The sequence below is a fragment of the Cynocephalus volans genome, chromosome 1 (assembly GCF_027409185.1).
Source record: "Cynocephalus volans isolate mCynVol1 chromosome 1, mCynVol1.pri, whole genome shotgun sequence".
Lineage (NCBI taxonomy): Eukaryota > Metazoa > Chordata > Mammalia > Dermoptera > Cynocephalidae > Cynocephalus > Cynocephalus volans.
Genome location: NC_084460.1, coordinates 29,246,751 through 29,274,058, shown reverse-complemented (window position 1 = coordinate 29,274,058; position 27,308 = coordinate 29,246,751). Strand labels below are relative to the sequence as shown.

Below are 27,308 nucleotides of genomic sequence, written 5' to 3'. Positions count from 1 at the left end.
CGGGGGGTCCTCGGTGCCTCAATCCTCAAGGTGACTCCCCTCCCCCTGCCAGATGTGGAAGGGAGTGTTTGCCAACAGGGGCTGGATCCTTTCTTGGGGCAGGGACAGGTGGGGAAGAGGGCTGGAGGGCGGGAGAGGGACCTGTCGTGGAGGCTGAAGGGACTCAGGGTAGGGACTGTGTCCAGGCGAAGCCTCTCCAGGGCTGGTTCTGGTTTCTTCCAGCTGCGGCAGCGTCTCTGCCTCTGTCACTCATGCACTCAGCACCAGAAGGTCCTTGGAGGCAGAACAGAGAACCCGGCGAGTGGGTGGGTGGCTCTGGCTGCAGCCTCGGCCAGATACTCGCCTGCCTTTGGATTGGGTATGCTATGTTTGTGGGAAGCAGTAACTCTGAACAGTGGTGAGGTGACGAATGGGTGGCATGGGCCCGAGGATCGCCTGGTGATGGCGTTATCTTGCCCTCTACAGAGAACTTTGGGCAAGACATCGCCCTCCCTGCTCTGTCTCCTCTTCCCCAAAATAAGAGAAGTAGACCTGAGCTCCTCTCCACCCTCTTCCAAAACCTAGTTCTCATAATTAAAAAAAAAATTACAACAAAATTAATAAGGAAGTAATAGGTTATAACCCATAGAACATGATAAATATCCATGAGTCCATATTGATATAAATAAATAATTGAATGAATAAAGACAGAAGGGACAGCTCTTCCACACAGTAGAGCTCCAACTAATAAATGTGAAAGGAAATGCAGAAATAGAAAATCACCAGCAGTCCAGCACCACAGTAATAACTGTTGCAGCAAGCACCATTAATGCACGCCAGAAGCAGGCGGACAAAGTACCATGCACAGTCTCAAAGCCTCATCCCACAAGATATTTACCAGCTACAAGGGGAAAAATAGTAACTTTACGATAGAGAACTGGCAGGAAGCACCTTAAGAAAGTGACCAGAGTGATACAGTGACTGCAGACATCACGCATCCGTCGTAGGGAGCATCAAGAAGGGCGCAGCATCACTCTGTGATGGTCTTACCCAACACACACAACCTCAATCCAATCATGAGAAAACACCAGTCAAATCCAAACTGAGGCACGTCTCACAAAACAGGCCAGGTTCATTGGAAATGTCAAGGTCATGATCCATAGGGAAAGGGTGGGGAACTATCCCAGAGTGGAGGATTCCCAGCAGATGGGACAACAAAATTCAAGGTGGGGTCTAGACTGGACCTTGAACCAGACAAAGGGCAAAGGTGGGAAAACTGGTGAGTAAAGTCTGTGGATTAATAATTTTGCATCAAGGTTAATTTCCTGGTTTTGATCACTGTACTCTGCTCATGTAAGATGCTAACATTAGCAGCAGCTGGGAAAAGTGTATTCTGGAACTTTCTGTGTTATTTTTGCAATTTTTCTGTAAATCTAAAATTATTTCAAAATAAAAAGTTAAAATAAGTGGCTAGATCAATATAATAAGAAGAAGAACAGAGGCCTACAAGGCCAGGCACCGGACTGAAGTTTTTTTTAAACCTTTCAGACCCAACACCATCCTACATTTTATTATAGGTATTTGTGTTATCTCCTTTACTATTCTGAAATAAAATTTATAGACTGTATAACCTACTTATACATATATTTTTAAAACCAGTATAATTTCCTTATTGAAATATAAAGGAGAAATAAAAGGTAAATCATTTATAATAAAATAATATGTACTTTGATATGAAAATACTCAAGCACAGCTATTTGGGAAAGAAAAATTCATCCCCATCGATTTCAAAAAAGCCCTGAAGGAGGTGGGGTGCAGTACAGCCACCTTGAGAGCCACTGGCTTGAGCTGCTCACATTATTTCAATGCAAACTCTACCTCTCACAGCTGGGTGACCTTGTGCACGTGGGCTACACTTTCTGACACTCAGGTCCTTCACCTGCCATCTGAGGGCAAATAACAACCAGGGCTGCGGGAAGGTCCAAATCCAAGGAAAACAGTGCACGGGCTCTGGGCATGCTCAGTAAATATGATGATGATGATGATAAATTTGTGCCAACCCAGTTCATGTTTCCTAACCTGAACCTTAAGCTTTGTTTGAGTAAATAATAACAATTAACAACACAATGCTGTATCTCATTTAATTTCTCACCACAAACTGTACGAGGTGGGTATGGTAGTTCTGCATTTTCAGATGAAGAAACTGAGGCTCAGGGCAGTGCTGAAGTCCTTCACAAGCTCAAGAGATGAGACCATGATAGGCACCCCTGGGGACTGTCCCAGAGCCTGCATCTGACCCTGCCCACACTGTACATTCAAGGTCATTGCCTACCTCCCTTGACTGCTCCACTAATGTGGTGGGGTAACCACTCCCAGGGCTGAAGTCCAAGCCTGGCATGAGAGTGAGGACCTGCATGACCCACACACTGCTGAAGGCAGTGTAAATGGGTGTGGAATGTACTAAAAAGCATATGTACTTCACAGGGCCTGGTTTTCCAAAGTCTTGCAGTTTCAATTAATGACCTTGCGGAGGACTGGAAATTTTCCCCAGGCTAGTGGGTCTTTGTTGCAAGATAAGAATTGTGGCACAGTGGTTGCCGGCTCAGAGACAGACTAGTTACTGATTGTTATGTAAAGATACTGAGAAATTGCTGTAAGAAGGAATGTTTGTTAAGATCAAGCTTTTGTTAATTGCCTTACTGGAATGTCATCTGGCTTGTTTCACTGAAAGTTACCAGCCTATATTGTTAAACTATAACCCCACCTCTGTTCTCTTCCTGTAACTTCCTGGTCTGGAAAATAAATGCAGGAAGAGAACCCTAATTCGGGGTTAATTTCCCAAGGAAGGGTTGCCTCTTGCTGGAGGGTCCCAGGGAAGTTAACCACTTTGGGGCTTCTCACTGCTCAGAAGAGATGGGCTTTGAGTAATCCTTTGCATCTCCATCACCCAGGGGAAGTGGAGAGACAAATCCATGGGGGGCAAAGCAACACAAAGCAACAAATGGGTGCAGCAATTTTCCTTTCCAAAGAAAGGAAATTGTCAATCTGGGGCAAAGGCCCATTCATTCCATTTCTGGGAGTATGTTTCAAGAAACTAAATCCTCAATCCAGAAATCTTTTTGTACACCAAGAAGTTCACTGCAGCATACTTTACTATAATGATGATACTGATAATGTTGGACACTTCCAGAATGCTTACTATGTGCCAGGGGCTGTGCATAGCACTTTACACACAGAATCTCATTTTATCCTAAAAGCAGCCCTATGGATAGGTACTATGATTAGACCCATTTTATAGAGGAAAAAACTGAGGCTCAGAGAAGTTAAGTAGATTGCTCAGGGTCACCCAACTAGAAACTGGCAGAGTCGGTATTTGAACCCAGGCTCCAAGCCCTCATTCTTTAACTGAAAAACTGCAAAAGTTCTAGTGAGTAATTTCTAGGCTGCATATATATCTAGGAGGATAAACACATGCTTAATCCTTTCTGTATTTTCCAAATTTCTGATACTGAACACATATGGTTTTTATAGTGAAAGCAAGAGCCTCTGCATTTGAACTTGATTATAATTAATCAATTACTTCAGGAATATTTACCCACTGGGCTGGGAGAGCTTTGCAAGGACAAGGACTGTACTTAGTCACTGCTGTATCCCCAGCCCCCATGTCTGGCACGTAGTAGTTGCTCAATAAAGGTTTTTCCAGTGAACTGCATCACACTCCACCTTGGGCAAGCCCCTGACCCCTCTGAGCCTTGGTTTTCCCATCTGTAAGATGAGAACAGTCTGTGGTGAGGACTAAATGAGACCATGGATGTGACAGCTTCCTTTAAGGACACCTGATATCTTTGGTCCTTGCTCCCCCGGACCCACACTGTGAAGGAAGAGGCCTCAGTTCCCTCTCCTTTCCCCCCACGTTTCTTCCTCCCCCAGCTCCTGGCCTGGCCGTTTGTGGTGGCCAAGGCTGATGAGAAGAGGGAGGGGAGGGAAGCAGAACCCAGCTGTCTCCCTTACCTCCAAGACGTCAATGTCGGCATTACTGAAGTCGATGTTGAGGATTTTGGGAAGAGGAACGCCAGAACCCAGCACAGCTGTGAAGAAAAGCAGTCAGGCATGGTCAGTGTGGCCGGAGGTGATGATCTCACCAGAAGCCACCAGTCTTTGTACGAGGACTGGCACTTTCTTTTATTTTTCTTTGTCCTTGCAGCTCCTCCTGCCTAGAGCCCTCACCCTGGTCTCCCTGGTGAGTTCTGAGCCTTCCCTGAGACTCTGTTCAGATGTCACCTCCTCTGCGAGGCTTCCTGGATCCCAGGCCAAGCAACTCTGGGCTCCTGCCAATCCCACCCCTCCCCCAGCTCCTCCATTACAGAAATCACAACACAATAAGTCTCTATTTCTGCATCTGTCGCTCCTACCCTGTTGTGAGTTTCTTGCAGGCAAGAACTATGTCCCCAGCATCAGCGAGCCCTTGGGCTGGTCACAGAGGAGAAAAGTGTTTGCTGAGTGAAGGAATGGAAATGTACACGTGGGGCCCCAGCAATGACTGCCATGGGCTGTGCTGTTTGTTTTGAGATTGTCATAGCCTAAGTAGACCTGCTAATTGATGTTCTGGAAGGAGAGAAGGAAGGAAGAGAGGAAAGGAGGAAGGGAGGGAGGAAAGTGTGCAGAGGGGAAGTGGCTTAAGTGAAATTGAACGGACTGCCTGACTCTGGCAGGACTTTTCAGAGAGCTAAGGACATTGTGAAGCTGCCCTAGAGGAATATATTCAGCATTTCTCAATCTTGCTTGGCCACAGAACCCTTTTCTCAGGGTATTTTGTAGGACTAATGTTTTATGGGAATCATGGATCTAGTCTAGTCTCTCACTTTTGAAAATGATAAATTGCATTTTGACGAGATTGAGGACTTGCCCCCAAGTCTGCACCACCTCTGAGTGACCAAGCCAGGCCGAGTCTCCACCTCTTGCCCCCAGGTCAGTAGCCCAGCTCCTGTCACCACCTCTCCCTCAGGGGAACGTGCACAGGCTTGGTGACCAGCGCTTTCCCTGTTGTTGAGATGCAGCCTCCTCTGGCAATGGGTCCCAGAATGAATCTGTTTGACATCAAGATCTCTCCAAAAGGACCCAGGTGGGATGAGCCAGCCCTCTGTCCTCTCTTCCACGAAGGAGGAGTGGGGAGAGAAAGAGGCTGGGGCCAATTCCCAGTCGTAAAAGGGTTACCCAGCTGTCTGAGCAGCTGCCCCAGCCTCCAGGTAACCCTCCTTCAACAAGTAGCCTTCCTGACAACATTCCTGAGATGCCACACAAAGGGTAAAGCTGTTCAGTCTACTCTATGAAGCGGGCAAGAAAGCCTCTCACTGCTAACGTGGCTGCCTAGGGGCAGTCTCTGGATTAGGAGGTGGGCGATGGCAGTAAGGGCAACTTTAGCGTTATCTGCACTGATTGAAATTTATACAGCAAGAATGCATTCGTGTCGTCCCTGGATAATTAAAAATAAATACATGTCTAAAAAGAAGTCAGGAATATCTTGATCATATGAAAAAAAAATGGAGAAAAAAGAGTTTAGATGGAAATATACCCAGATGTTGAGATGAATTGCCTCTAGGAGGTGAGATTTTAAAAAATTGTTCTGTACTTTCTAAAATTTGCACACACAATTTTCATATATAATCAGAACTTTTGTAGATAATCAGAAAACAAAACAATCAGCCAAACAAGAAAGAAGCAAATAAGGAAATTGATGGACCCTTTGGGGCACCATTTGCATTCAGAGGCTTAAATCGATAAACTTCAAATGAAGTTCTTGGAAATACTATTGAGGTAGTGCTACTGCACGTACAACACTCCCAACAAACCATAGCAACCTGGTCCCCATGTCTCATGCCCCTGAGAGGCACGGGCAACCACTCTCACCATTCATTGCAGGCATAAACGCCAGGTCAAAAATCTTCCCCACCAGCACCTCCATGAGGCCGACCTGCAGGGGAAGAGGGAGGACTGAGCCCAGGCAAGAAGCTCACTCAGCTCTGAAGGGCCCCTCGGGACCACCCGGCCCTGTAGCCTAAGACAAAGACACGGAGCTGCTCTGGGAGAGTCTAGGAGCTCTGGCAATCAGAGCCCCTGGGACCCCAGAACCACTCAGCTGACAGCCCCAAGGTACACCTAGTTCACCAGTTCATTGTACAGACCCAGAGGGGGGTGAGCACTGGTCTAAGGCCCCTGTGAGGCAGGGATTGAGGGATGTCTAGTTCCTCCCTCGGGAGGGACAGAGCACAGGGTCCAGGGTGGCCTGCCCTAAAGGCACAATGGTGTCACAGAAGGCCTGTGGTTTCCATCCCAGTTCAGCCTCCATGGGCTTCTGGGCAAGTTCCTTCCCCTTCCAATCCTCACCTTCCTCATCTGTAAAGTGGGTCAGTAAGGCCAGGCTTCCAGGGTGCAATGATGATTATGGGCAGATCATGCAAAAATGCCTGGCCTTGAGCCTTCTCATATATTCTCTCCCTTAACTTCTCTAAGCCTTGGTCTCCACATATGCAAAGGGAGTGAATAACCATTAGGGAATAGGGTGGCTGTGAAAATCAAGCATAAGCTCTTGTATGTAAAATACCTGCTGTACAGATCGCACAGTGGGGAGAGCTGGGGACTCACTTCCCGGCGCTGCCTCATCCCAGCTCTGTCACCTTGGGCAAGTCACTTAACTTCTCTGAGTTTAGCCTCCTTATTTGGAAAATGGGGTTAATAATAATAATACCCAAATCATAAGAATGTTGTGAGATTAAGTAAGAAAAGCTTATTAAACGGAAAAAAAAAAAAGCTTAATTGAGTGCCTAGCGCACATCTCTATGGCTCCATAAATATTTATTAATTTCACACTGTTAGCCCCTTCCTCCACTTGGAGTCCAGAGATTTCAGTTTTAATCCCAACTCTTCCCCAACCAGCTGTGAAGCCTGGGGCAGTTTCTCCCCTGTAAAATGAAGCTGGTGATGTCAACTTCACAGGCTGCAGTTTGGGGGGTTAGAAAAGCTCAGAAACAAGCAACACAATGAATAGGTTTGACTTTTTCTGCACATGAGGAAGTCTCACCCTGCTTGTCCCAGAAGGCAAGCATCTGTTTAGTTATCAATTTATATATGTATGTGTGTGTGAGTGTGTGTGTGTGGGGGGGGTGTGGGTGTGTGTATATATATATATATATTTTTTTTTTTTTGAAGGAGTATTTCCAAAGCCTTCGGTGGGGTGGAAGACCCAAAAATGAACAAAGAGATGAAATAGGACTAAATCCTAGGATGTGAGTGTCTCCAGTTCCTGGACCCTGGAAAAGCAGAATTTCAGAACCCAAGGTAAGAAGGGAAGTTAGAAATGAATCCAAACCTGTTTGTTTTATGGGTAAGGAAACTGAGGCTCAGAGGGGGTTGGTGTTGCTCAAGGTCACACAGGAGTCAGAGGCCTCTTAAATCCAGCAGGAAAGGGGGCCCATAGGACGTGGCTGCCCCTTTCAACCACCCCTGCCCCACATCCTCACCCTGAAGTGGGGAGATTTGGGCCTAGTGGCCCCCCAGGGGGCAGCCAGTTAAAACATGGCAGCACCACAGGCGGAGCAGGAGCCGTGATCTGCACTGTGCCCTTCACTGGCCATCTGTAAAAAGAGGCCTGACAGAATTCCGGCCCTCTAGAATTCACAAACTCCCTGGGGCCAGCCAGCCTCCTGGGGATGCCCTTCCCAGAGGATCTCACCCTGGGGTCTGAGCTCAGTACGTACATCAAAGTTGCCCACATTTGAGGTTCTGAGGTTGAGCTCGGTCCTGCAGAGAAAGGAAACAGTTCATCAGAAGCAGTGATTGTCTAAGAATCATAAGGTGCTTACGTTTCAGCGAACTCACAGAGGCCCCCCCACAACATCTTCACAAAGACTTTTGATCTGGAGGAGTTAATAAGAACAATGCTGGCCCCCCCGTACTGAGCACTAACTATGTACCAGATGCGATGCCAAGGGCTTTACATACCACAGAGATAAGGCTCAGATCATAGCGTTGCCACCTACCAGCTGTGTGACCTTAGCCAAAATACTTTACCTCTCTATGCCTCAGTTTCCTCATCTGCAAAGTGGGTGGCTGCTAGGATAAATGAGGTGTCCATGTAAAGCTCTCAGGACCATTCCTGGTAACAGCCAGTGCCAAGCACACATTATCAATTATCACTATCTTGTTTAATCCTTACAACAATCCAATGGAGGAGGAACCTGAGGCTCTAGGGTAACTTCCCATGGCCACAGAGATAGGGAGCGATCACCTGTGCTCCACGCCCTGAGCTTGTGCTCTTGGAACAGCTGCTGGGCTGTTCCAAGAAGGGAGGCCCAAGGCCTGGGTTCAAGGTCTCACTCTGCACTATGAAGGCCTCAGTCTGGCTGCACCTGGATCTCACCTACAACTCGCAGTTCTACCCGAGAGAGGCCAGACCAGACTTGCCCGTGGCGGGGGAAGATCATCTGGTGCCATTCAGAAGGATTGGCTCAGCGCCCAGTGGGAGGGAAACAAAGGAGTCTTTCCAGGAGAGAAGACTCTCCATTTTGGACATGTGGACCTCCTTAGGAACTTGTGGGTGGCTCTGTTAATGTCACACTACGAGTAACTCCCATTATTCGGATTAATAAATATTTGTTGTCAAAAGAAAAACTTACAATCACCCAGGTATGTGCTGAAACTTTTACATATGATCTTATTTAGTCTCGAAATAGGAATAATAATAGTACTTATTTCCATAGGCTGATGTCAAGAATGAAATGAAGACATATCTAGGACTTAGCACAAAGACTAACATATAGAAAGCATCCAATGAATAATAGTTATTATTTTTATGAATCCTATGAGGTAGGGACTATTATCCCCATTTTCAGATGAGAAAACGGAGGCTCAGAGGCGAAGTTACTTGGCCAACGTCACACAGCCAGTTAGGGGTCACATCAGTATTGGACCCATATTGCTTGGCTCCATTCAACACAGCAGGTCACACAAACCTGGGTGGGCTCGCAGCCTCTCTATGTCCTTGCTGCGTGACCCTGAGTAAGTAAATCCACTGCTCTAAGCCCTAGCCTCCTCCTCTTTAAAAAGGGAGATTAACAGCCCTGACTTCGTAGAACCCCTGGGAAGATAAACAAGATAACGCATGTGTACAAAGTACCTGGAGCAGAGCCTGGGACATCGTCACCACCAGCATTGCTACTATGACTGATGCTGTTGCTGGCAGTAGGTTCTTTCTGTTAAGTTCATGGCTTCACTCGCCCTGCCTGGCTCGTGACAGTGGTCTTGGCAAGTATGGGTCATTTTCACCTGTGCGGCCTCTTGGATTTACTCAGCGCTGGCAGCCACACAGGAGACCTCTAATCCCTCCCTAGTGGCCCCTCTGTGAGCCAGCACCAGCCACAGCAGTACCAATGACGCCCTCCTGGGAAGCAGGACCCCACGGCAGCACCCCCCTTACTTGTCCAGCTTGGCATCGATCATGAGTTTATCTGCTTCCACGGAAAATGAGGCCAGGAGTTCTGTGTCCTGGAGGGAAAAGGCAGGAGAAGAAAACATCGCGGCCATCCCGTGTTAGCTGTCGCCTGCCGAGAGTGGCTCTTCAGGACCCCGAGCGTGGTAATAGGCGGTCCCCGAGGCTTTGGTCCATCCTCCTTTCGTAAGCACGAGACTCCCAACCATGGAGTCTCACCTGTGATGGAGTCTCCCGAGACTCACCATGGAAGGGAGCCCCCCTCCTCTGGAGGGGAGGAGTCAGGAATAATAAGTTGCCAACATTAACTATGGCTTGCAAGTCACAGTAAGGGCTAAGTGAACATTTCTCAGAAAGACAAATATCACAGGATCCCCACGATTGGCATGGGGGCGGGGGTTACCAGTTTCTCTGAGATGCCTCAGAAGGCGGTAGGATTGGCTTCCAGCCTACGGAACTTGCTTTAGATGAGCCACGCCAGGTGGGCTTGGGCATCATCACTGCCGATCATCGCTGCCCCAGGAGAGGCATAAATGGTCTGGACTCGTCCCCCTCTTCAAGCAGAAGCCTCGTTGTAGGAAAATTCCTCTTTGCTCCTCTGCCCCCCACCCACAATAAACAAATAAAATAAAATAAAATAAAACATTGGTCTTATTAAAACAAACAAACAAAAAGCTCCCCCCAAACTCTGGTAACGTTGTTAGTCATAATAATAACAACAATGATTGGCATGATGGAGAAGATCTGGGGGCTCTGGGTGCACTGGCAGGACCTAAGCTGGGAAATCACCCTGAAGAAACGGGGTTTATCCTGAGGACTGAAGGATATGTAGGCTTTAGCTAGATAAAAAAGAGTAATCCAGGCAGGGGAAGGGCACGTGCAAAGGCCCTGAGGCAGGAAAGAGGTTGGCATTGGGACTAGAGAGGAGGCCAGAGAGCAAGGTGGTGAGGGGACTCACGAGGCTGCAGTGGAATGGGGATAGACAAGGCAGAACTGTGGGCTCAGGAGGGTCACAGTCGCATCCCTGGGACAATGGGGAGTCACAGAAGGATTTTGAGCTGTTGATGGAAAATCTCCACACAGTTGATTGATCAATGAGGGACAGAATAGGGGGAGCCATTCCCACTCCTGGGTGAGAACTGGCCCTTTTAGTCTCTCATCTGGTGATGCCCGAAAAGGAAGCCCCACCACACCGCGGCTTGGCACGCTCCAGCCAAGAACACACACCTCCCAACTAGAGGTGGCTCGTTTGGTCTCCAGCCCCGAGAGCGAGAGGAACTATGAAGACAGCAGAGGGGACCAGAGCCCCAAAGGTCTGAGTCTGGACCCTTAACCACAGAGGAGGAAATGGCACTTAACACAACACATTCCTTTGACAAATGTTTACCGAGCACCTACGTTGTGCTGGGCCCTATGCTAAACTCTAGGGCTCCAGCAGTGAATAAGACAGAGTCTCTGCCCAGCAATAAATTAACAAACAAATACATTTTATAAGGTCAGGTTAAGGCTATGTGCAAGTATAGCAAGGAAGACAGAGAGAAAGAGAGAGAGAATCAGGAGGGTAAAGACATTTGGACAGGTGATCTGGGAAGGTCTCTCTGAGGAGGTGAGAAACCTAAAGGAAGTAAGGGGTTGAGCCATGCAGATATCTGGGGAGAAAGCATTTTAGGCAGAGGGAATGGCATGTGCAGAGGCCCTGAGATCAGACCATGCCTGACAGATATTGGAGGAGCATCGAGGAGCTGAGAGGTGACCAGGCGATAATCTTGAAGGACTTTGTGGGTCATTGTTAGGAGATTGGCTTTTATTTTAGTATTGAAAGAAAGCAGGAGAGTAACGTGATTTGTATTTTAAGAGAATTCCTCTCTATAAAATAATTGTGGAAACTACTGTATTTGTATCTGCCCCCTGTTAGGTATGAGGGACAATAGAGCAGGAACCATCTGTCCTGTTTCCCCTTTCCCTAGCATCTAATAGAAAGCATAACACATAGTAGGTGCTGGATGAATGACCAAGGCCTACTTTGCCATGCACTGTGGCATACAACCTGTGAGAATAATGACAGCCAACAATTTTGAAGCCTTTATGGTATGTCAGGTACTGCCCCGAGCATCTTATTGATGCGCTGCTGCCATCTCCATTGTGGCAGAGGAGAAAACCAGGCCCAGAGATGGGCAGTGACTTGAAGGTCCTGCAGCTAGAAACGATAAAGGCTGGATTTGAACAAGATCCTCTGGCCCCAAATCTGGGCTCGTAGTCACTGTGCTGGGGACTGTGGGGATTTGAAGACATCGGCAAGCTCCAAGAGACCCCATGGCTCTGTCTTGAGGCCCAGATGGGGGTCACTTGCACCCCCAGACACTCACCACGTCAATGAGGCAGATAGTGGTCTCCACATCGTTGGGCTGGGAGACCATGACCTCAGCAGTTGCTAACACCTTCACCAGCGCCTTGTCCTTCTGCAGCATCACTGATGGTGGGTTTGGCACCTGGATCCTGATGGTGAGTGGGTGGGACTCGGGGTACTGCTGGAACACCTGTGGGCAGGCACCAAGCCAGGTGGGCAGGGCCCTTGGTAGGGGGTGCTCAAGGGAGTTGTCAGCCAACCTTTAAACACAGATCTGGGGGTCTCATGCTGGGTACCTTCAGATCCAGCAACACTGCTTGAGTCCTACAAACTACAGGCAAAGCCACCAACCCACTGTGAGATTTGGGCAAGGGGCTGTCCCCTCCAAGCTCTTGCACGGGGTTATTGTGAGAATTAAATGTGATAATGTGGGCAAAATTCGAGCTCAATGCCTAACATGTGGAAATGCTCAAAACCTGGTACTGAGTGAAGTGGGGTCTCCGGGGGACACTGGGCCAAGTGCTGAATGGACATTCTTAGTTTCATTCAGTCATCATGACAATCCTAGGGGGTATTTTTTTCCATGTTACAGACCAGAGAACTGAGGCTCAGACAAAATGTCAAGCAAATTGTCCAAGGCCAGCAGGAGAGTTGAGATTCCAGCCCAGGGCTGTGTGACTTTGTTCCCCTCCCACTGCCTCTGGACACCCATCCTGGAATGAGAAAGTCCGTGCCTAGAGGTGTCTCGCAGTGAAGTCCCAAAGCAAGGCACAGGCTACCCCATCTGCCCGGCGGACTTGCTGGCGATTTGCTGGAGGGAATCCAGCCTATTTGCTGCAGACACATTCCCCAAAGGTAATTTATTAATGGCATAATTCACAAAATGACTAGTTTGCTATATTTACTAAATAACTGATTTACATAAAATATACTTTAAGGAATGCTATTCTTAAGTATGTTAAATGAGCATAGACATATGGGCAAAACCACAAAGCTACTTTTAAAAGGAATAATAAAAGAAGTCCATTTAAATTGAAGCTGAGCTGAAAAGGGCAGTGCACATAGGAGGTGGTCCGACAAATAAAAGGTCCAGTTGATTAAGGGGCCCACCTGCCTGGTGGAGCTGCCACCATTTATGACATTAGATAATGGCGCTTCTGCCATTCAGCTTTCAACCACATGAAGGTGATAGTGACCTTTCACTACGTTTGGCCTCCCCCAGCCCCGGTGACCCCCTCCTCTCCTGCCTCCTTTGGTTTCCACCCAGGACTAGACAGGGCAGGTGGAAGAGGGAGGGAAAATATCTCAGCTGGCTGCAGATTACAGCCGTCCCTCACACCTGTGTAACACTTACTACATACGAAGCTCTTGCCTGCCAGGTGCAAGGTAATGAGCCTGGAACCCGAAATGGCACCGGAACCAGGATCAGAAAGGCCATTGTTCCAACCGTACATGGCCACTATTCAGATAAGAGCACATTTGCTCTTTTTAAATTTTTTTTAAAAGAATTTGTAATTATTAACAACATTAAGGCCCAGCCGATTGGCTCAGTTGGTTAGAGCGTGGTGGTATAACACCAAGGTCAAGGGTTCAGATCCCCATACTGGCCAGCCGCAAAAAGAAAATAAAATAAAAAAGCCAATAATACTAGCTAAAATTTATCAAATGCCTGCCCATCACCTGGATTCAGATTCCAGGTCTGCAGCTGTCCTGTGAGGTGAGCATCGTTAACCCATTTTCCGCATGAGAAAATTGAGGCTCAAAGAGGGGAATCTTGTCTAAGGTAATACAGCTGGGACTTGTGTGTCTGCACACAAAGATCTGACTCTCCCCCTGTAAGCCACATGCACCCAAGTGTGCCCGGCCCTGGGTTGGCATCTTTACATGAATTATCTCCTTTACCCTCCTGGACTAACCTGAACCTGTGGAATAGGTGTTAGCATCCTTTTTTGACAGATGAGGAAACTGAGGCTCAGAGACGTTAAGACTCTTTCCCACAGTCACACAGCGGGAGAGTGGCCAGGCCAAGATTAGATCTGCACAGGTTGGTCCACCGCTGGAACTCAGGATCTTCCCACCCTAATCCTCCATGCCCCTGTCATAGGAGTGTGGCCTCCAAGCCCTTGTCACTGCACTCCCAAGCACCGCACCCTAGTGCTGAGCATCTTCCCTTCCAATCCAGTTCCTAGGACAGCTAGCCGGAGAGTGAGGCTGAAGACAATAGGACCCACCCACTGTACGCACCTTGGGAATCAGGGCTCCCAGCGTGGACGTGGTAAGTGGAGGGAGCTCTTCAAACTGTAGGACGAGAAGAAGGCTCATGTGAGTCCCCGAGGCTCTAGGGCAGACAAGAGCTGCTAACACAGTGGTTAAACTCCTACACATTCTAACACAACCAGGGGGGCATCTTCTCTGCCTTGAAGGCCCCTGTGAGGTCCCACCTGCCCAACAGCGCCGCCATGTAGACCGTGGTGGCTGTTTCATGGTTAAATGGACTGGGCCAGCCACTTACACTCACCACAGGCATGATTTAAAGAACAGGAGGCAAGACCCGAATCTTTCTTGTTTAAAAATGTACTGCTTTATTAAAACAAGGTGAGAATCGATCCATTTGTATAACCCAGTGCCCACTAAATTCATGACTTCTGCCATATGGCTGAACCCCTGGTACTACATTATTTACTTAGTGGGATCTTTAAATTGACTTAGTTTTTAAGACGTCAAATACTAAAAAATGGAAATCCAGTACCACTTGACAGAAAAAGATGACTATTGTAAAACCAGGGCAACAAACATGAAATGATGCCATCACCTTCTGCGTGGCTACCATTGCCTGTGGAGGGCTTTGGGCATGAGTTCCATGCTCTCTTAGTCAAAAAAAGGACACTTGAAAGTGCAAGAGAGGGCTAACTATACACTGGCACTAAATGGAGACTCTCCTCTCAATGGAATCAAAGATTAACAAAACTTGTATGGTAGTTTTTCAGAGAGCACTTTGTTTTTAGGAGATACACAGTGAAATTTATGGGGTGAAATGTCGTGATGTCTCCAAACAACTCAAATTAGGTGAATAGATAGACAGACAGATAGACAGATAATGGATGGATGGATGGGTGGATGGATAGTGAGATATGAAGCAAATGTGGCAAAATGTTAACTGGTGAATCTTGGTGAAGGATATGTGGGGATTAATTGTACTATTTTGCAATTTTTCTGAAGGCTTGAAATTTTTCAGAAGAAAAGGTTTGGAGAGAAAATGACTCTGTAGCATATCTAAGGGTGGTATTTTGTTCTTAGGTATCTTTTGTTCCTTATGCATCAATGTTCACCAAATGAAAGGATTCTGAACACTTATAATGAGGTACGTATATGTGAATATATGTTATGCTTTTAAAAAAGGATTGAAATAAAATTTAATAGAATTGAACAGGGAACAACTTTCTTGTCATGTGATTTGATGTTGCTTAATGAATGCCGCATCTACCGACCACGTGAAACCTCCCCGAGTGCTGAGCTTTGGTAAGCACTGACATAATTGATGCACATGATAAACTGGGGATGGGTCAAGGGGTGGACTGTCTCTAGTTCTCCCTTTAGAGCAAATTTCCTGAGTCCACGAGGACTGAAAAGGATCATCAAGCAGCTGTTTGCCGCCCAGCCCTCCCCAACCCCTGTGCGGGCCATGACTCACCATGCCATTGGTGATGTCAATGTCCAGTGCCCCTTGCTTCTGCAGGAGAGTCAGCACTGAGCCCAGGAAATTGGCAGAAATGGCCAGCTGGGAGTTGGTGTTGTCACCCATGGGAGGCAATACTGGCATCTTTTGCTTGGAAGCCATCTCTGGCCGCCCCAGAGGATAGTCAATGAGATCTCCTCCAGCCTCCCCAACCAGGGTCTGGAGAGAAGAGAGCAAAGGGGTCGTGGGAGGGGTACTGAGAGAAGATGGGAAGAGAGAGGCTGAAGGCTGGAGTGAGGCCCTGACTCTGCCTCCAGGCAGCCTTCCTGATTACACCCACTGAGTCTGAGTGACTCTTGTATTTATGGCCCCAACTCTTCTTCAGCATGTGATGGAATGGCACCTCTTGAAGTCCCTGCTTTATGATCATTCATAATTATATATAACCATTGTATATCACGTAGATTCTCTCCGACCTAGCCCTGCTGTAAGGAATTAAGATGTCTGTGCATCTGCACAATACGCATTGGCATATCTACTCTCTAAAGACCAGGCTCCTCCATGGCCTACAAAGTGCCATGTGCTCTGGCCCAGGGGACCTCTCCAACCTCATCTGGAGCAACTCTTCCCCTCTTCCTCCCTGTGCAGAACAGCCACCAGGGCCTTGTCAGTCCCCCACCTTCTCACCACTCCCACTATGGGGCCTTCCCACAGGCTGTTCCCTCCCCCACACTCATCTCTATGACCCACTCAACTGGCAGGTCTCAGCTCGTGTCACCTCCTCCAGGAAGCCCTCCTCAACTTCCCTGAATATATCATACTCCCTACTTTGGGCTCTGACAGGGTTGGATCCTCTATCACAGTGCTCATATTTGTTTCAGTGATTCTTTACGGCCTGCCCCCTCCAGTAGATTATAATCTCCATCGGGGCAGGGACTTTGTCTTGTTCACCACTGTACCTCAAGCATGCAGCCCAGAGCTGGGCACACGGTGGGTAACCAACAAACATCTCTTGGATGGATGTGTGTTTGCAAACACATTAGGTGTACCTATATATGTGTGCACAGGTGTGTCTCTTTACATGGGAGCACAAATGTGCACCTGTATCTCTGCATCTGATGGAGCAAGTGAGAGGCATCCATGTCCAAGCAGCCTAGGGAATGTACATATGTGTGTGTGTCTCATGCACAGTTAGCGGTCAGAGTCAGTGGCATGCTGGAGAAGCCAGCTCATACCAGCTCACAAGATCTGATTCCACGCATCTCTTCACAACTCCGTATTCAGTGATGTCACGTTGGTAACTTGAAACTAGCCATGATGAGAGTATTTATACCATGGAAATCAACAAATGCTACAAATCACAACTTTTAAAAAAAATCATGGACAGTAGCTGTTAAATGCTTACTAGCACACCACTGGCCAGATTTCTTCCTCCAGCAAACCCAAGGCCATAGCAGCAGCTCTAGAACATAGATGGTCTAGGTCCAGATCCCAGGTCCACATTTATTAGCTCTATGATGTTGGACAAGTGGTTTAAATGCTCTGTGCCTCAGTTTCCTCAATAAGAGTGCCTCCCTCGTATGGTTGCTATGAGGATAGGCTGTCAATCTGCATAAGGCATTTAGAATGTGCCTGGCACACAGTAAGCTTTTGATAAGTGTTGGCTATGATTATGTTTCCTAACCTGGTTCTTAGAAGCTCTTCATCTAATCAGAAAAGGGTCCTGTTCAAATGCTGATTCCCAGGCATTCAGCAGAAGCCCCGGGGAACCCTCACTAACACCCCTGCCTTTGGGGAGAAGGACACTTCCCCTTGTCCTGAAGCCCAGACACTTACATTGAGGTCCAGCTCCAGAAATTCCCCGGTTACAAGTGGAAGGCTGGAGAAGGTGTATTGGACACTTCCCAATATTCCCAGAGGAATCAGAGCTGCAGGCAAAGGTGGAGGTCACAGGGAGGTCTCCCTCACCCATCCAGATGCCCTCCCGCCTTGTGGCCTATGGCTGGGAGTGGAGAGTAAAGCCCAGACTTCAGTTCCAGATACCACAGAAAGTGCACAAGTTCTAGATTGGAATCTCAGCTCTGCCTCTTCCTTGCTGTGTGATCTCTGGCAAGTCAATTCATCTATCTGAACCTGTTTCCTCCTCTGTAAAATGGATGTAATTTACCCTTTTGAACTACATTTGGTGGTGGGGACAGGGGAGGGCTGCAATGATATCTGGATGTTGATGAGCTTTGTTAACTGTGAAGTGCTGTGGTTCTAAAATGTGGTAGTTGAATCTGGTATTTCCTTAACTGCATGCAATGAACAGCCCCACCTTCTGGGCTCTTTCTTCCTTGTCTCTGGCCATAAAAGAGAGAGAGTTTTACCTCTCTGGGAAGGCCATTCTCAAATTGCCTGGAGTCCCAGAGGAATGGGAGCACTATCAGAGAGGCTGCCCTGCATGCTGTAGAGGCTACGCACTGCACAACTTGAGGTGCTGCCATTACACTGTAGTCTATGTGGAAGGAGGTCTCTGGAATTGTGCAGTGCATGAACTGAACAACCATGTGGGGCAGGCTCACTTTCAGGAATGTTCACTCAGAAATCCAGGATCGAAGGTGGTGTTGGATCCTGGATCTGAGGACCTGTTCAGTCTCTGTGGTGTCTCCTGCTATTCACTCTCCAGTCCCTCTGTGAGTTGAAGCCAACCCCTTCATTTTAGAGATGAGGAAACTGGGAGTCTTTCCAAGTCCACACAGCTACCAGGGCAGAGCCAGGGCTCAAACCCAGCTTCCTGGCTCCCAGTCCAGGGCCACAGCCTCCTAGATCCAGGTGCAAAGCTCCTCCCTCTGGGATGGGGGATGTTTGGGGTCAAGAAGAAAGGCCAGGTGGCCCCCTTTCATGGCATCAACCATACCACACTTCAAAGGCTTGTGGGTGGGTTTGTCACCCCCATCACATGGGGCCCTCCCCTGGACATTACTGTCCACAGTGCCCTCCCCAGGGCTAGGCCCAGAGCAAGCACTAGCAGATGTCAGCCAAATGAAGCAAAACAGGAAGGACTTACAGTCCACGAGACCCAGCTGGTCATTGACAAGACCCAGTACCACGTCCACGATGGGGCAGAGCTGTAGGGGAGAAATGGCATGACATTCTGGTGACGCTGTGGGGAGGCGGGGCAGGGTGTGGACTGATAATAATCCTGGTACCTAATGCTTACTGATTGCTTGTTCTGTGCTAGGCTCTGTCCTCACCACAGCCCTGTGGGGAAGGCTCTCTCTTAATTCCCATTTTACAGATGGGAAAACTGAGACTCAGACATGGTGCAACTTGTCACACAGCTAGGAAGTGCCCGTGCTGGGATGCAAACCCCAAACAGTGTGAGTCTCAAGCTCCACCCCCTCCTTATCCCTTCATTCATCTGTCCCTCCATGCTCCTCAGGGTCCTTCCCAGACCGCAGAACAGGTCCCAGGCCCCTGGCTCCCTTCATCCATCTGGGTCACTTGCACGCCCCCAGGGATGGAGGCCAGACGGGAAAGCCTGCGCTCCTTTCTCCCCCATCCCAGGACAGCTTCTTACCACGTCAGGGAGGACGTTGGCCAGGACTCGGTTCACTAAGTTGTCTACGAGGTTGGGGAGAAGCCTAAGGAGAGAGGGGCAGGAGGAAGCCAAGACTCACAGCCATGGGGGCCGGGGGTGCACACTGGGGGTCCCCCGCCCAGGCTCTTAACAGTGAGAGCATTTGAGTGCTGCAAAATCATTCTGAAAGCTGGAAGGACAGAATACATTCACCCAGGACTGACTGGACAGGCTACCAAGCAAATTAGCTTTTCTTTCATTCATTCATTCAACAATCAGAAACTTCTTGAGCTTTACAATGGGCCAGGCCTGGACTGGAATGTTCCTGATTTGTAACTGTAAAAGTCATTCCCTCCTGCTCATCGGACCCTCTAATGGGCTGTTTGCTGCAGCTTTGCGTTACCTTCCCAAAGGGAAAATGAACACATTTCTTCATCTATGTGCCTAACTCAGTATCTGGCACATTGTAGTTGCTCAATAAGTGTTCATGGAAAGGAGGGAAGGAGAAATACTAGCCAATAAAATGTGCTCATGTGGTCCACAACAGAGGACAGATTGTGGGTGCTCAAATGATTGGAAAATGCGATCCATTTTGCAGACAAGGAAACTGAGGTTCAGAGAAGTGACTGGAGTGAGTTCTAAGTGCATCACCCAGCCCTCAACTAACCCTCCTAATGGTAAGGAGGAAAATGGACGGACAGATAGATAGACTTGCACTCCAGGGATTTGTTTCCAGCACCCTGTGGTGACGAGGACCTGAGGAAAGCAGGACCATCCTAACACAGAAGTGTCCCTTGACTGCTTGACCTTTATAAAGAACTACTGCCCTCCACCACCTCTGGACACTGCTCAGTCCCCCTCCTGAGGTCCTTGCTGACGGTCCAGGGCTGTGCCAGTTTGACAAAGCAAAGAACTTCTTGAGATAAAGCTCGAATTAGAATGTTTCTCCCAAAGCAACCGATGCACTTTGACTCCCTTTTTAAGTGGATTCACCTTCCGGGGGCTTACCCTGGTTCTGCCTCTCCTCAGACGATAAGACCCTTAAGAATGCACGTGCATGGGTATGTGTGCATGCTTATGTGCACATGTGTGTCAGGGGGACAGTTTGGCTTTATGTATGTTCAGGGCACAGACACTCTTCCCTTTCTGGGAAATTATCCAACAGATACAATGACTCACGTGTGAATGACGTGTGTAAAAGATTATTCATTGTAGCCTTATTTGTCAGAGCAGACTAGACAAATTGCAATGTTCAGCAATAGGGGGCAGCGCAAACAAATGCTGGTTTATGCAGACAATGCAATATTACGCAGCTGTACAAAGTTAAACGAGGAAGCTCCAAATGTTTGGGTACATAAAATTCTCCCAATAGAGTATGTGAACAGCAGAGTGCAAAACAGTGTTTATAGCATGTGCCCATTTGTATTAAAGGTAGGTGAAAACGAGAATCTACGTTGATGTTTGCTTCATTTGTACAAAGGAGTTGGAAGGAGACTCGAGAAATGACTACCACGGCGAGCATGGAGGGAAGGAGGCAGAGAGGAGACAGGGCAAGAGGGAGGCTCTTCGTTCTGTGCCTTTTTGTCATTTTATGTTTTCAAGCCATATATTGCCGAATACTACCCCTATTGAAAATGTGAATTTAAAAATCTGTGAGGTTTCTATTTGTTTTCCTCTCCCTACTCTCCTCACCCAGGGGCCAATTTTCTCTGCCTCCGTCCACCCTGAAGCAGAAACCAAGACTCAGAGAAGTCCAGAAAAATCAGAGAGTTTTGGGTTCAAGTTGCAAAATGAGTCTTTCTGCTTCTAAATTCTAGATAAGATAAGGGCTGGGGGATTGGGCCAAAGGATTGTTAAGACAGGAACATAAGGAGAGGGGAACAGAGGCCTTGAAGAGAGAGGCCAAGGAAGGATCTGCCATGGGAGGGTCAGGGAGTGAAGGGAAGGGGACTCTGCTCCGAGCTGTCCCGAGTGTGCCCTCATCCAAGACCACCACCTGGGGACAGCGTGCAGGCCAATACATGGACACTTAAAAGCTTTTAAGACAGAGTGTGAGGCCTTGGCCATTTTGTGGGGAGGGTGAAATAGAAAAAACCTCACCCCCAGCCAGGGTTGAATTGGACAAAATCAGCTGGGAAATTTCCCTGTGATTTGGGCCCCAGGGGACACATAACCCCTGTTAGACATATTCATCAACCCTTAGAATGTGCCAGATTCTGCACTAAGTGTTTTACGCTTATTATCTCAATTTCCAAAGGAAAAAGAATTATCCCCATTTCACAGATGAAGAAACTGGAGCTCAGAGAGGGCAACAGAGTTACCTAACATCACACAGCAAGGAAGAGTGGAGCTGAGATTTAAACCTCAGGTATGCTCCTGACCCTGTGGATCAAGGCCGTTTCAAAGCTCCCGCTCTGTGGCATGACTATTCTCCAGGTTGGCTGAAGCCCACATCCTGGCTTCAAAGGCACAGTCTCTGAATTCCCATCAAGCATGTGCCGGACCAGGGCCAGAGATTAGAGCACAGTGGCTCCATGTGAGTCCTCACTGCTGGAGCAGCATCCCCGCTCTGCCCACCCGTGTCCATAGGTAGGTGAGTGGTGCCATTTTGTTTGCAAAACACAAACCACTTCAGCAGCCCCCAAAGTACTTCGCTGCCTGCTGGTACTTACCCTCGCAGCAGCTTGACTTTGATGCCCCCCAGGAGGGTGTCACATCGCTCGATCACCAGCCGAGGATAACCCGTGCGGTCCATGGTCAGCCGGACCTTGGCTGTGATGTTCACTTCCACGGCAATGTCCAGGAGGCCGACAAGACTAGAGGAGGCCAGGGAGCCAGGGAGACAGTGGGTCATGCCCCAGCCACCAGGAGCTCGCCCTTCCCCTGCCCAGCACCTCCTGCCCCAGGCTTTTTTCCCTGCTACTCCTGCCATCTATTAGGCCCCTTGCTCATCTCTGGGGTCCCAAACCAGAAGGCTTCCCTGATCCCTCAAGTCATCCGTGAGCAAATCTCTCTCCCCCCTCAGCCAATGAGAGCTTCAAAGGCTGGGAACAGGGCTCAGTAGAATTCTGGTTTCCAAGATGGCCATCCAGTCACCTAGCCTTGTAGACGTGACCTCATCCCATGGAGACAATCAACGCAAAAGTCCCCCTCTGAGGTCCTCTAATGAGCACTGCTACACAGCAGGCACTATCCAGGGAGGACTTTTGCTTGCCTTCCCTCACTTATGGCCACGGCCCCTGGAAAAGGAGGGGGTCTTATTGTCCCATTGCCAGCAAAGACACTAAGGTTCAGTGACATTAGGTGACTGACCCAAGGTGACGCAGCTTATAAGACAGTCAGGATTCGAACCCAGGCTGTCACCTGACTCCAGCCTCCCAGCTCCTAGCCACCTTCATGGCTAGGAATGCCTTCACGGCTGACCGGAATCACAAGATGACCTCACAGCATGTGAGGTCTTCCTAGTCCCTGCATTATGGATACAGAGCTTGGGTGGAGAGGGGCAGTAAGGACATAGGGGAGTGGAGACCCCTCCAGGACTGAGGGAACACACCTCTTCCCATTGATGGCCACTCGGGTGTATAAGCTCAGGTAGACGCCCACGCCAGGCAGGAGCCGCACGGACACCCGAGGGAGGGTCAGCTCCACGATGCGCAGCCTGCACAGAATGGTGAGCAGTGAGATGGCTGGCCACCTGCATTGCCACCCACCTACCCGGGAGTGCCCTCCCTCACAACCCCTTCCCTGCCCCCATCTGTTCCTCCTGACTCTAAAGAAATCTGAGTTTAGTGGACAGCACTTGGAAAACACAAAGGAGTTAAAGGCAAAAAATGCCATGACCCACAGTCCCACCACCCAGAGACCCCTGGTGTGCATGTCCGTGTACTTCCTTCCAGTCTTTTCCACGTCAAGATACCATTTCTCCTGCTTGACCCTGCCCCTCTTTGTCAGCTTCTCTTCTGTAATCTGGTTCCCTCAGATTTCAGCTCAAGGTCCTCTTCCTCCAGGTAGCCTCCCCTGACCTCCCCAGGCAGGCAAGCTCCCCCATTATACATGTTCTCATCTCTCTATGAACTTCTTGCCACTGTTGTAACTGTGTGATTATTTTCTGGCTCCTTTATCAATGCCCATGTAGTCCATCTGCCTGTAAGCCCGAGAGGACAAGGGATGTGTCTTTTCTTGGCCAACCACTGGGTCATGTCCCCAGTGCCAACACAATGTCACACACATAGTAGGAGCTCTCAATATGTGTTGAATTAAATAACAACTATGAAGAGGAGGCTGGGCATAGTTAACATTATAATATGTGTGTCTAATTTTAAATTCTTGGGCTTTTCCCACTTAAACAATATTACTATGACCATTCTACAGATGAGGAAACTAAGAATCAGAGAGTTGAAAAGAATGGCCCAAAGTCACACACAAATATAAAAGGTTGAGCTGGGTATCAAACTCAGGCCTGTTTCGTGCCAAGATCCCAAACCTTGTAACGTGGGACCCTCAGAATGTCCAATCCTAAGGCCAAACCTGAAGTGTATGGGTCTCTGAAGACCATCCCACCCCCAACCCCAGCCTCTGGGGGTGATCACCCCTTTTGTAGGTTCATCAGAGGAGAGAGCCTGGCCCCTCCTTACCCTGTGATGCCTTGCACGGTACTGAGGATGCCGCCCTCGCCGAGCACGCCCAGGACACCCCCTCCTCCGAGAAGTCCTCCGTCACCAAGGAGACCACCTCCACCGAGCAGGCCACCTTGGCCTGACAGGATGCCATCAGCTGCCAGCATGCCACCCGTGCCCAGCAAACCGCCTGGGCCCAGCGCCCCGGTGGCTACACCAGGTGGGATTTCTCCGGGCCGCAGCTCTCGCCGGTGAAGCCTGCCTGTGGCTGCCACAACTTCAGCTGACCTGTATCGCCTGTCATCCCTGTGGCCTCCATATGCATTCTCGGCACTGCGATAGTTGCCATTTCGGAGGTACCTGATGCTTCCGTCGGATTCGAGGATTTCACCATATCGGTATTTGCCCCCCAGCTGAGCAGTGTTTTCGTTGGTCTTGATGTGACCATACATGTAATTACCACCAAGCTGTTTGCCATTGGTATATTTAGGGGGAGGGTCTCGGACATGGAAGTCATTGTAGGGAACGCCACCAACACCTCGGGATAATTTAATTTGTCTGTAGTCATCGTAACGGTGTCGGCCACCTCCCAAAAGACCACCACCGCCGCCGCCCAGCAGCCCACCACCACTGCCACCCAGCAGCCCCCCGCCACTACCACCCAGCAGCCCCCCACCACTGCTGCCACTGCCACCCAGCAGCCCCCCACCACTGCTACCACTGCCACCCAGCAGCCCCCCGCCACTACCACCCAGCAGCCCCCCACCACTGCTGCCACTGCCACCCAGTAAGCCACCACCCAACAGATCACCACCACCCCCTCCACCCCCACCACCAAGCAGGCCTCCCAGAAGACCACCTCCTCCACCACCTCCACTTCCACTTCCACCAAGCAGACCACCCAGGAGAGGCCCACCACCATCACCACCAGCTTTACCCATGGGCACCTCCCTCAGGGCCGAGTGGAGAGCATCACTCTGCTTCAGGGTGCCTGAGATGGCTGTGGAGAGACAAGGAACCAGTCAGGGCTTCCTCTCTCTTCCACCTCCAGCCCTCAGGCACCACCTCGGAGCGCGGCTTGGCTCTCCCGGGCCTTTCATATCCCAGGTGGAACGGGAAGACCCCTCCAGGCCCACCCAGCCCTGATGTCCTGGTGAGCTCATGGTCTGCTGGGATTTTTACCTGGTCTCACCTCAACTAGATGTCAACATCATTCAGCCAAACCCTGATGGATTTTCTTCATCACCCTTCCTCCAAGTGCTCCATCCATTACAGTTTTAAAAAAATCTGCTTCCTCATGCACTATCTCACCTGATTCCTAGGACAATCATCCTCCTCTGGTGATAAAGAAATTGAGGCCTATAAGGTACTCAGAGACCACTCAGAAAGGGAATAATCTGTCTTTATTCTCATCACAGCCTCGGATGGGAATTGGGGGCAAATGTCCTCATTTGCTAGATGACAAAAGGGAGGTCCTAAAAATTGAAGGCAGGAATAATTATAGCTCCTGCTCTGAGGGCCAGGAACTGTGCTAAGTTTTCAAAAGGCCATTTTGTTTAATTCTCTTATCAGTCCTCTGAGATGCGGATCATAATTAGGAGGAAATTGAGGCTCAGAGAACTCAAGTCATGGACTTAAGGTCATACAGTCAGGATTTGAACCCCAGAAAGACTGACTCTAGGGCCCAAGTTCTTAATCACTGCTCTCTACTGCCTCAAGAGAGTGAGCATAAAGTCCCCAGCATGGTGCCCGGAACTTAGTAGGTGCCCAGGAAATGGTAACCAAAAGAAAAAGGGGGAACTAAGGCCCAGAGAGGAGATGTCACCAGCCACCTGATGTGGAATCTGCCAGTAGGAGGTGTGTTCTTGTGTACGTCAGAGCTGGACAGCTTGCCCTACCCATCCCCTGCTACCCCCCAGTTGCCTTCGGGGCTGGACTCACCATTGCTCAGCACGTCTTTGGTAACCCTGAGGACTGTGTTTGTCTCTTGGCGGGTGCCACACACAGCCACCACAGACAGAGCAGCCACACACCATGCCGTCCACATGCTGGAACTGCTTCCCTGCTGAGGAGACCTTGAGTTACACGGTGGTGGCCAGGTGTCACCACACCGGCTAGCAGGTGGAGCTAGGCATCCTCAGCCAAGAACCATATCAGGACCCTGAGATCCAGAGATAGAGGAAACTGACCAAGGTCACATGGTGGAGCAGGGTCCAGAATTCCTGATACCACCTTTTGAATTCTTTCAAACTGAAATGAATCTAATGACACAAAGCAGGCCCATTAACCAAACCGTCCCAGAGCATGGATGTCTGATTATCTCCCAAGGGGGGATTTACAAATTGAGGCTCAAAGAGAGGCATAATGGGGATTCCAACAAAAATAGCAGACTGGTAGCAGAGAGGCTGTGGGAAAAGCTCTCCAGCAACTACCCATCTATTTGCCCACCCACCATCCACCTACTCATCTACTCATTCCCCCCCTCCTACTCATTCATTCATCCATCCATCAAACCGTCCATTCATCTTCCTATCTGTCCATCATCCAAACAGCCAGCAAGCTAGTCATATATCCATCCATCCATCCATCCATCCATCCATCCATCCATCCATCCCTCCATCCATCTTTCCATCAGTCCATCCACTCATCAACACATCCATCTAGCCACGCTTCCATACATCCAACCAGCCAGTGAACACCCTTCCCTCTTTTGGGGAGGAGTCAGTTCTATACCATATTGTTAAGATTAAAGGCTCTGGATCAGAGCTGTTTGGGTTCTAATCCTTAGGCAAGAGACTTTACCATTTTGAACCTCTGCTTCCTAATCACAAACACAACATAACTAGTGCAGAGTAGGCACTCAATAAACAACAGCTATTGTTACTGTTCTGGGACTATTATTTCAGACCTCCAAGAAGTGGGTGGGGAATGTTGTAAGATTGAAGGGGTGAAGCATGCATTTTGGGATGAGCTGACCAACCTCCAGGAAACTTCTTTTTGCTGCCTCTATGCCCTTGACCACTTCTCTCACTCTATCAGCCCAGGCTACCCATTCACCAGCCTCAGAGAATCAGCGCAGGACATGGCCTCCCACCTGAGCCAAACTGAAGTTGCTGGCTTTGGCCTCCTCTGCTGATACACCCTCTTCTCTTTTCCTTGTCCCACTTCTCTTGAAGTTTACAAAGTCCCCGAGTTCTTTCCCCACTCCCCTCTACTCCCAGGAGAGTATTTGAGGCACTCGTTTATACTAGAATATGAAGAACTAATATGCTTTTTCTGGCTTCCTCATCTCACCCCAACCCCACTGCTCAGACAGCTCTGTGTTCAAAGAGAAATCATCCCCTTCAGTTGAAAAGATGGGCACCTGTGGAGGGATCTCTGGCATCAGCAAACAGCTGAGAAGTCTCAGGGAGGTAGCAAAGGTCCCTGGTACCCAGCATCCCTAGGAAAGATGAGTGCAGCTTTACTCGTATATATAACTGGTGTCACTCACGCCTTTTTGTTGATCCCCAAGAGGTTCTCCTGACTAGGCCCATGTTACAGGCAAGACACCTGCACTCAGCAAGGGATCACCCTGGCAGGTCTCCAGCCTGAGGCTCTCTCCTCATTAGCTCCCAGTTCTCCACCTCCCTGCTGGCCCAGAC

At 49.0% G+C, this 27,308-nt stretch overlaps 1 protein-coding gene and 2 long non-coding RNA genes across 3 annotated transcripts in view; 2 read left to right on the top strand and 1 right to left on the bottom strand.

Annotated features, from left to right (window-relative positions):
• Nucleotides 1–12,643, top strand: part of LOC134377470 (uncharacterized) — a 33,704-nt gene extending 21,061 nt beyond the window's left edge. The window contains exons 2-3 of the long non-coding RNA XR_010023516.1: nucleotides 7,186–7,314; nucleotides 12,403–12,643. This is a non-coding gene — a long non-coding RNA (uncharacterized LOC134377470). The remainder of the gene's footprint in view (nucleotides 1–7,185; nucleotides 7,315–12,402) is intronic.
• On the bottom strand, nucleotides 250–25,711 carry BPIFB4 (BPI fold containing family B member 4). Its single transcript, XM_063096042.1, has 16 exons — nucleotides 25,606–25,711; nucleotides 24,602–24,664; nucleotides 23,683–24,202; nucleotides 22,602–22,706; nucleotides 21,721–21,864; nucleotides 19,049–19,112; nucleotides 18,536–18,596; nucleotides 17,323–17,414; nucleotides 15,502–15,705; nucleotides 14,055–14,108; nucleotides 11,830–12,000; nucleotides 9,452–9,519; nucleotides 7,734–7,776; nucleotides 5,887–5,950; nucleotides 3,991–4,067; nucleotides 250–273 (listed from the first exon to the last, which is right to left on the bottom strand). Exons 1-16 carry the CDS (start codon nucleotides 25,709–25,711, stop codon nucleotides 250–252), a joined length of 1,860 nt encoding a protein of 619 aa, XP_062952112.1.
• On the top strand, nucleotides 14,001–21,387 carry LOC134377459 (uncharacterized). The gene is made up of 3 exons (XR_010023506.1): nucleotides 14,001–14,085; nucleotides 15,108–15,171; nucleotides 21,306–21,387. It is a non-coding gene; the product is annotated as an uncharacterized LOC134377459 (long non-coding RNA).
• Nucleotides 25,712–27,308: the final 1,597 nt, after the last annotated feature.

What these genes read in the sequence shown, in the direction of transcription:
- BPIFB4 (XM_063096042.1), bottom strand. Translation starts at nt 25,711, where the DNA reads ATGTGGACGGCATGGTGTGTGGCTGCTCTGTCTGTGGTGGCTGTGTGT. An exon ending in TTGACATCACCAATGGCATG is followed by an intron (nt 14,109 to 15,501) that starts GTGAGTCATGGC and finishes CTCGTCCTACAG; the next exon opens with TTTGAAGAGCTCCCTCCACT. An exon ending in GTTTATGCCTGCAATGAATG is followed by an intron (nt 4,068 to 5,886) that starts GTGAGAGTGGTT and finishes TTTTCTTCACAG; the next exon opens with CTGTGCTGGGTTCTGGCGTT.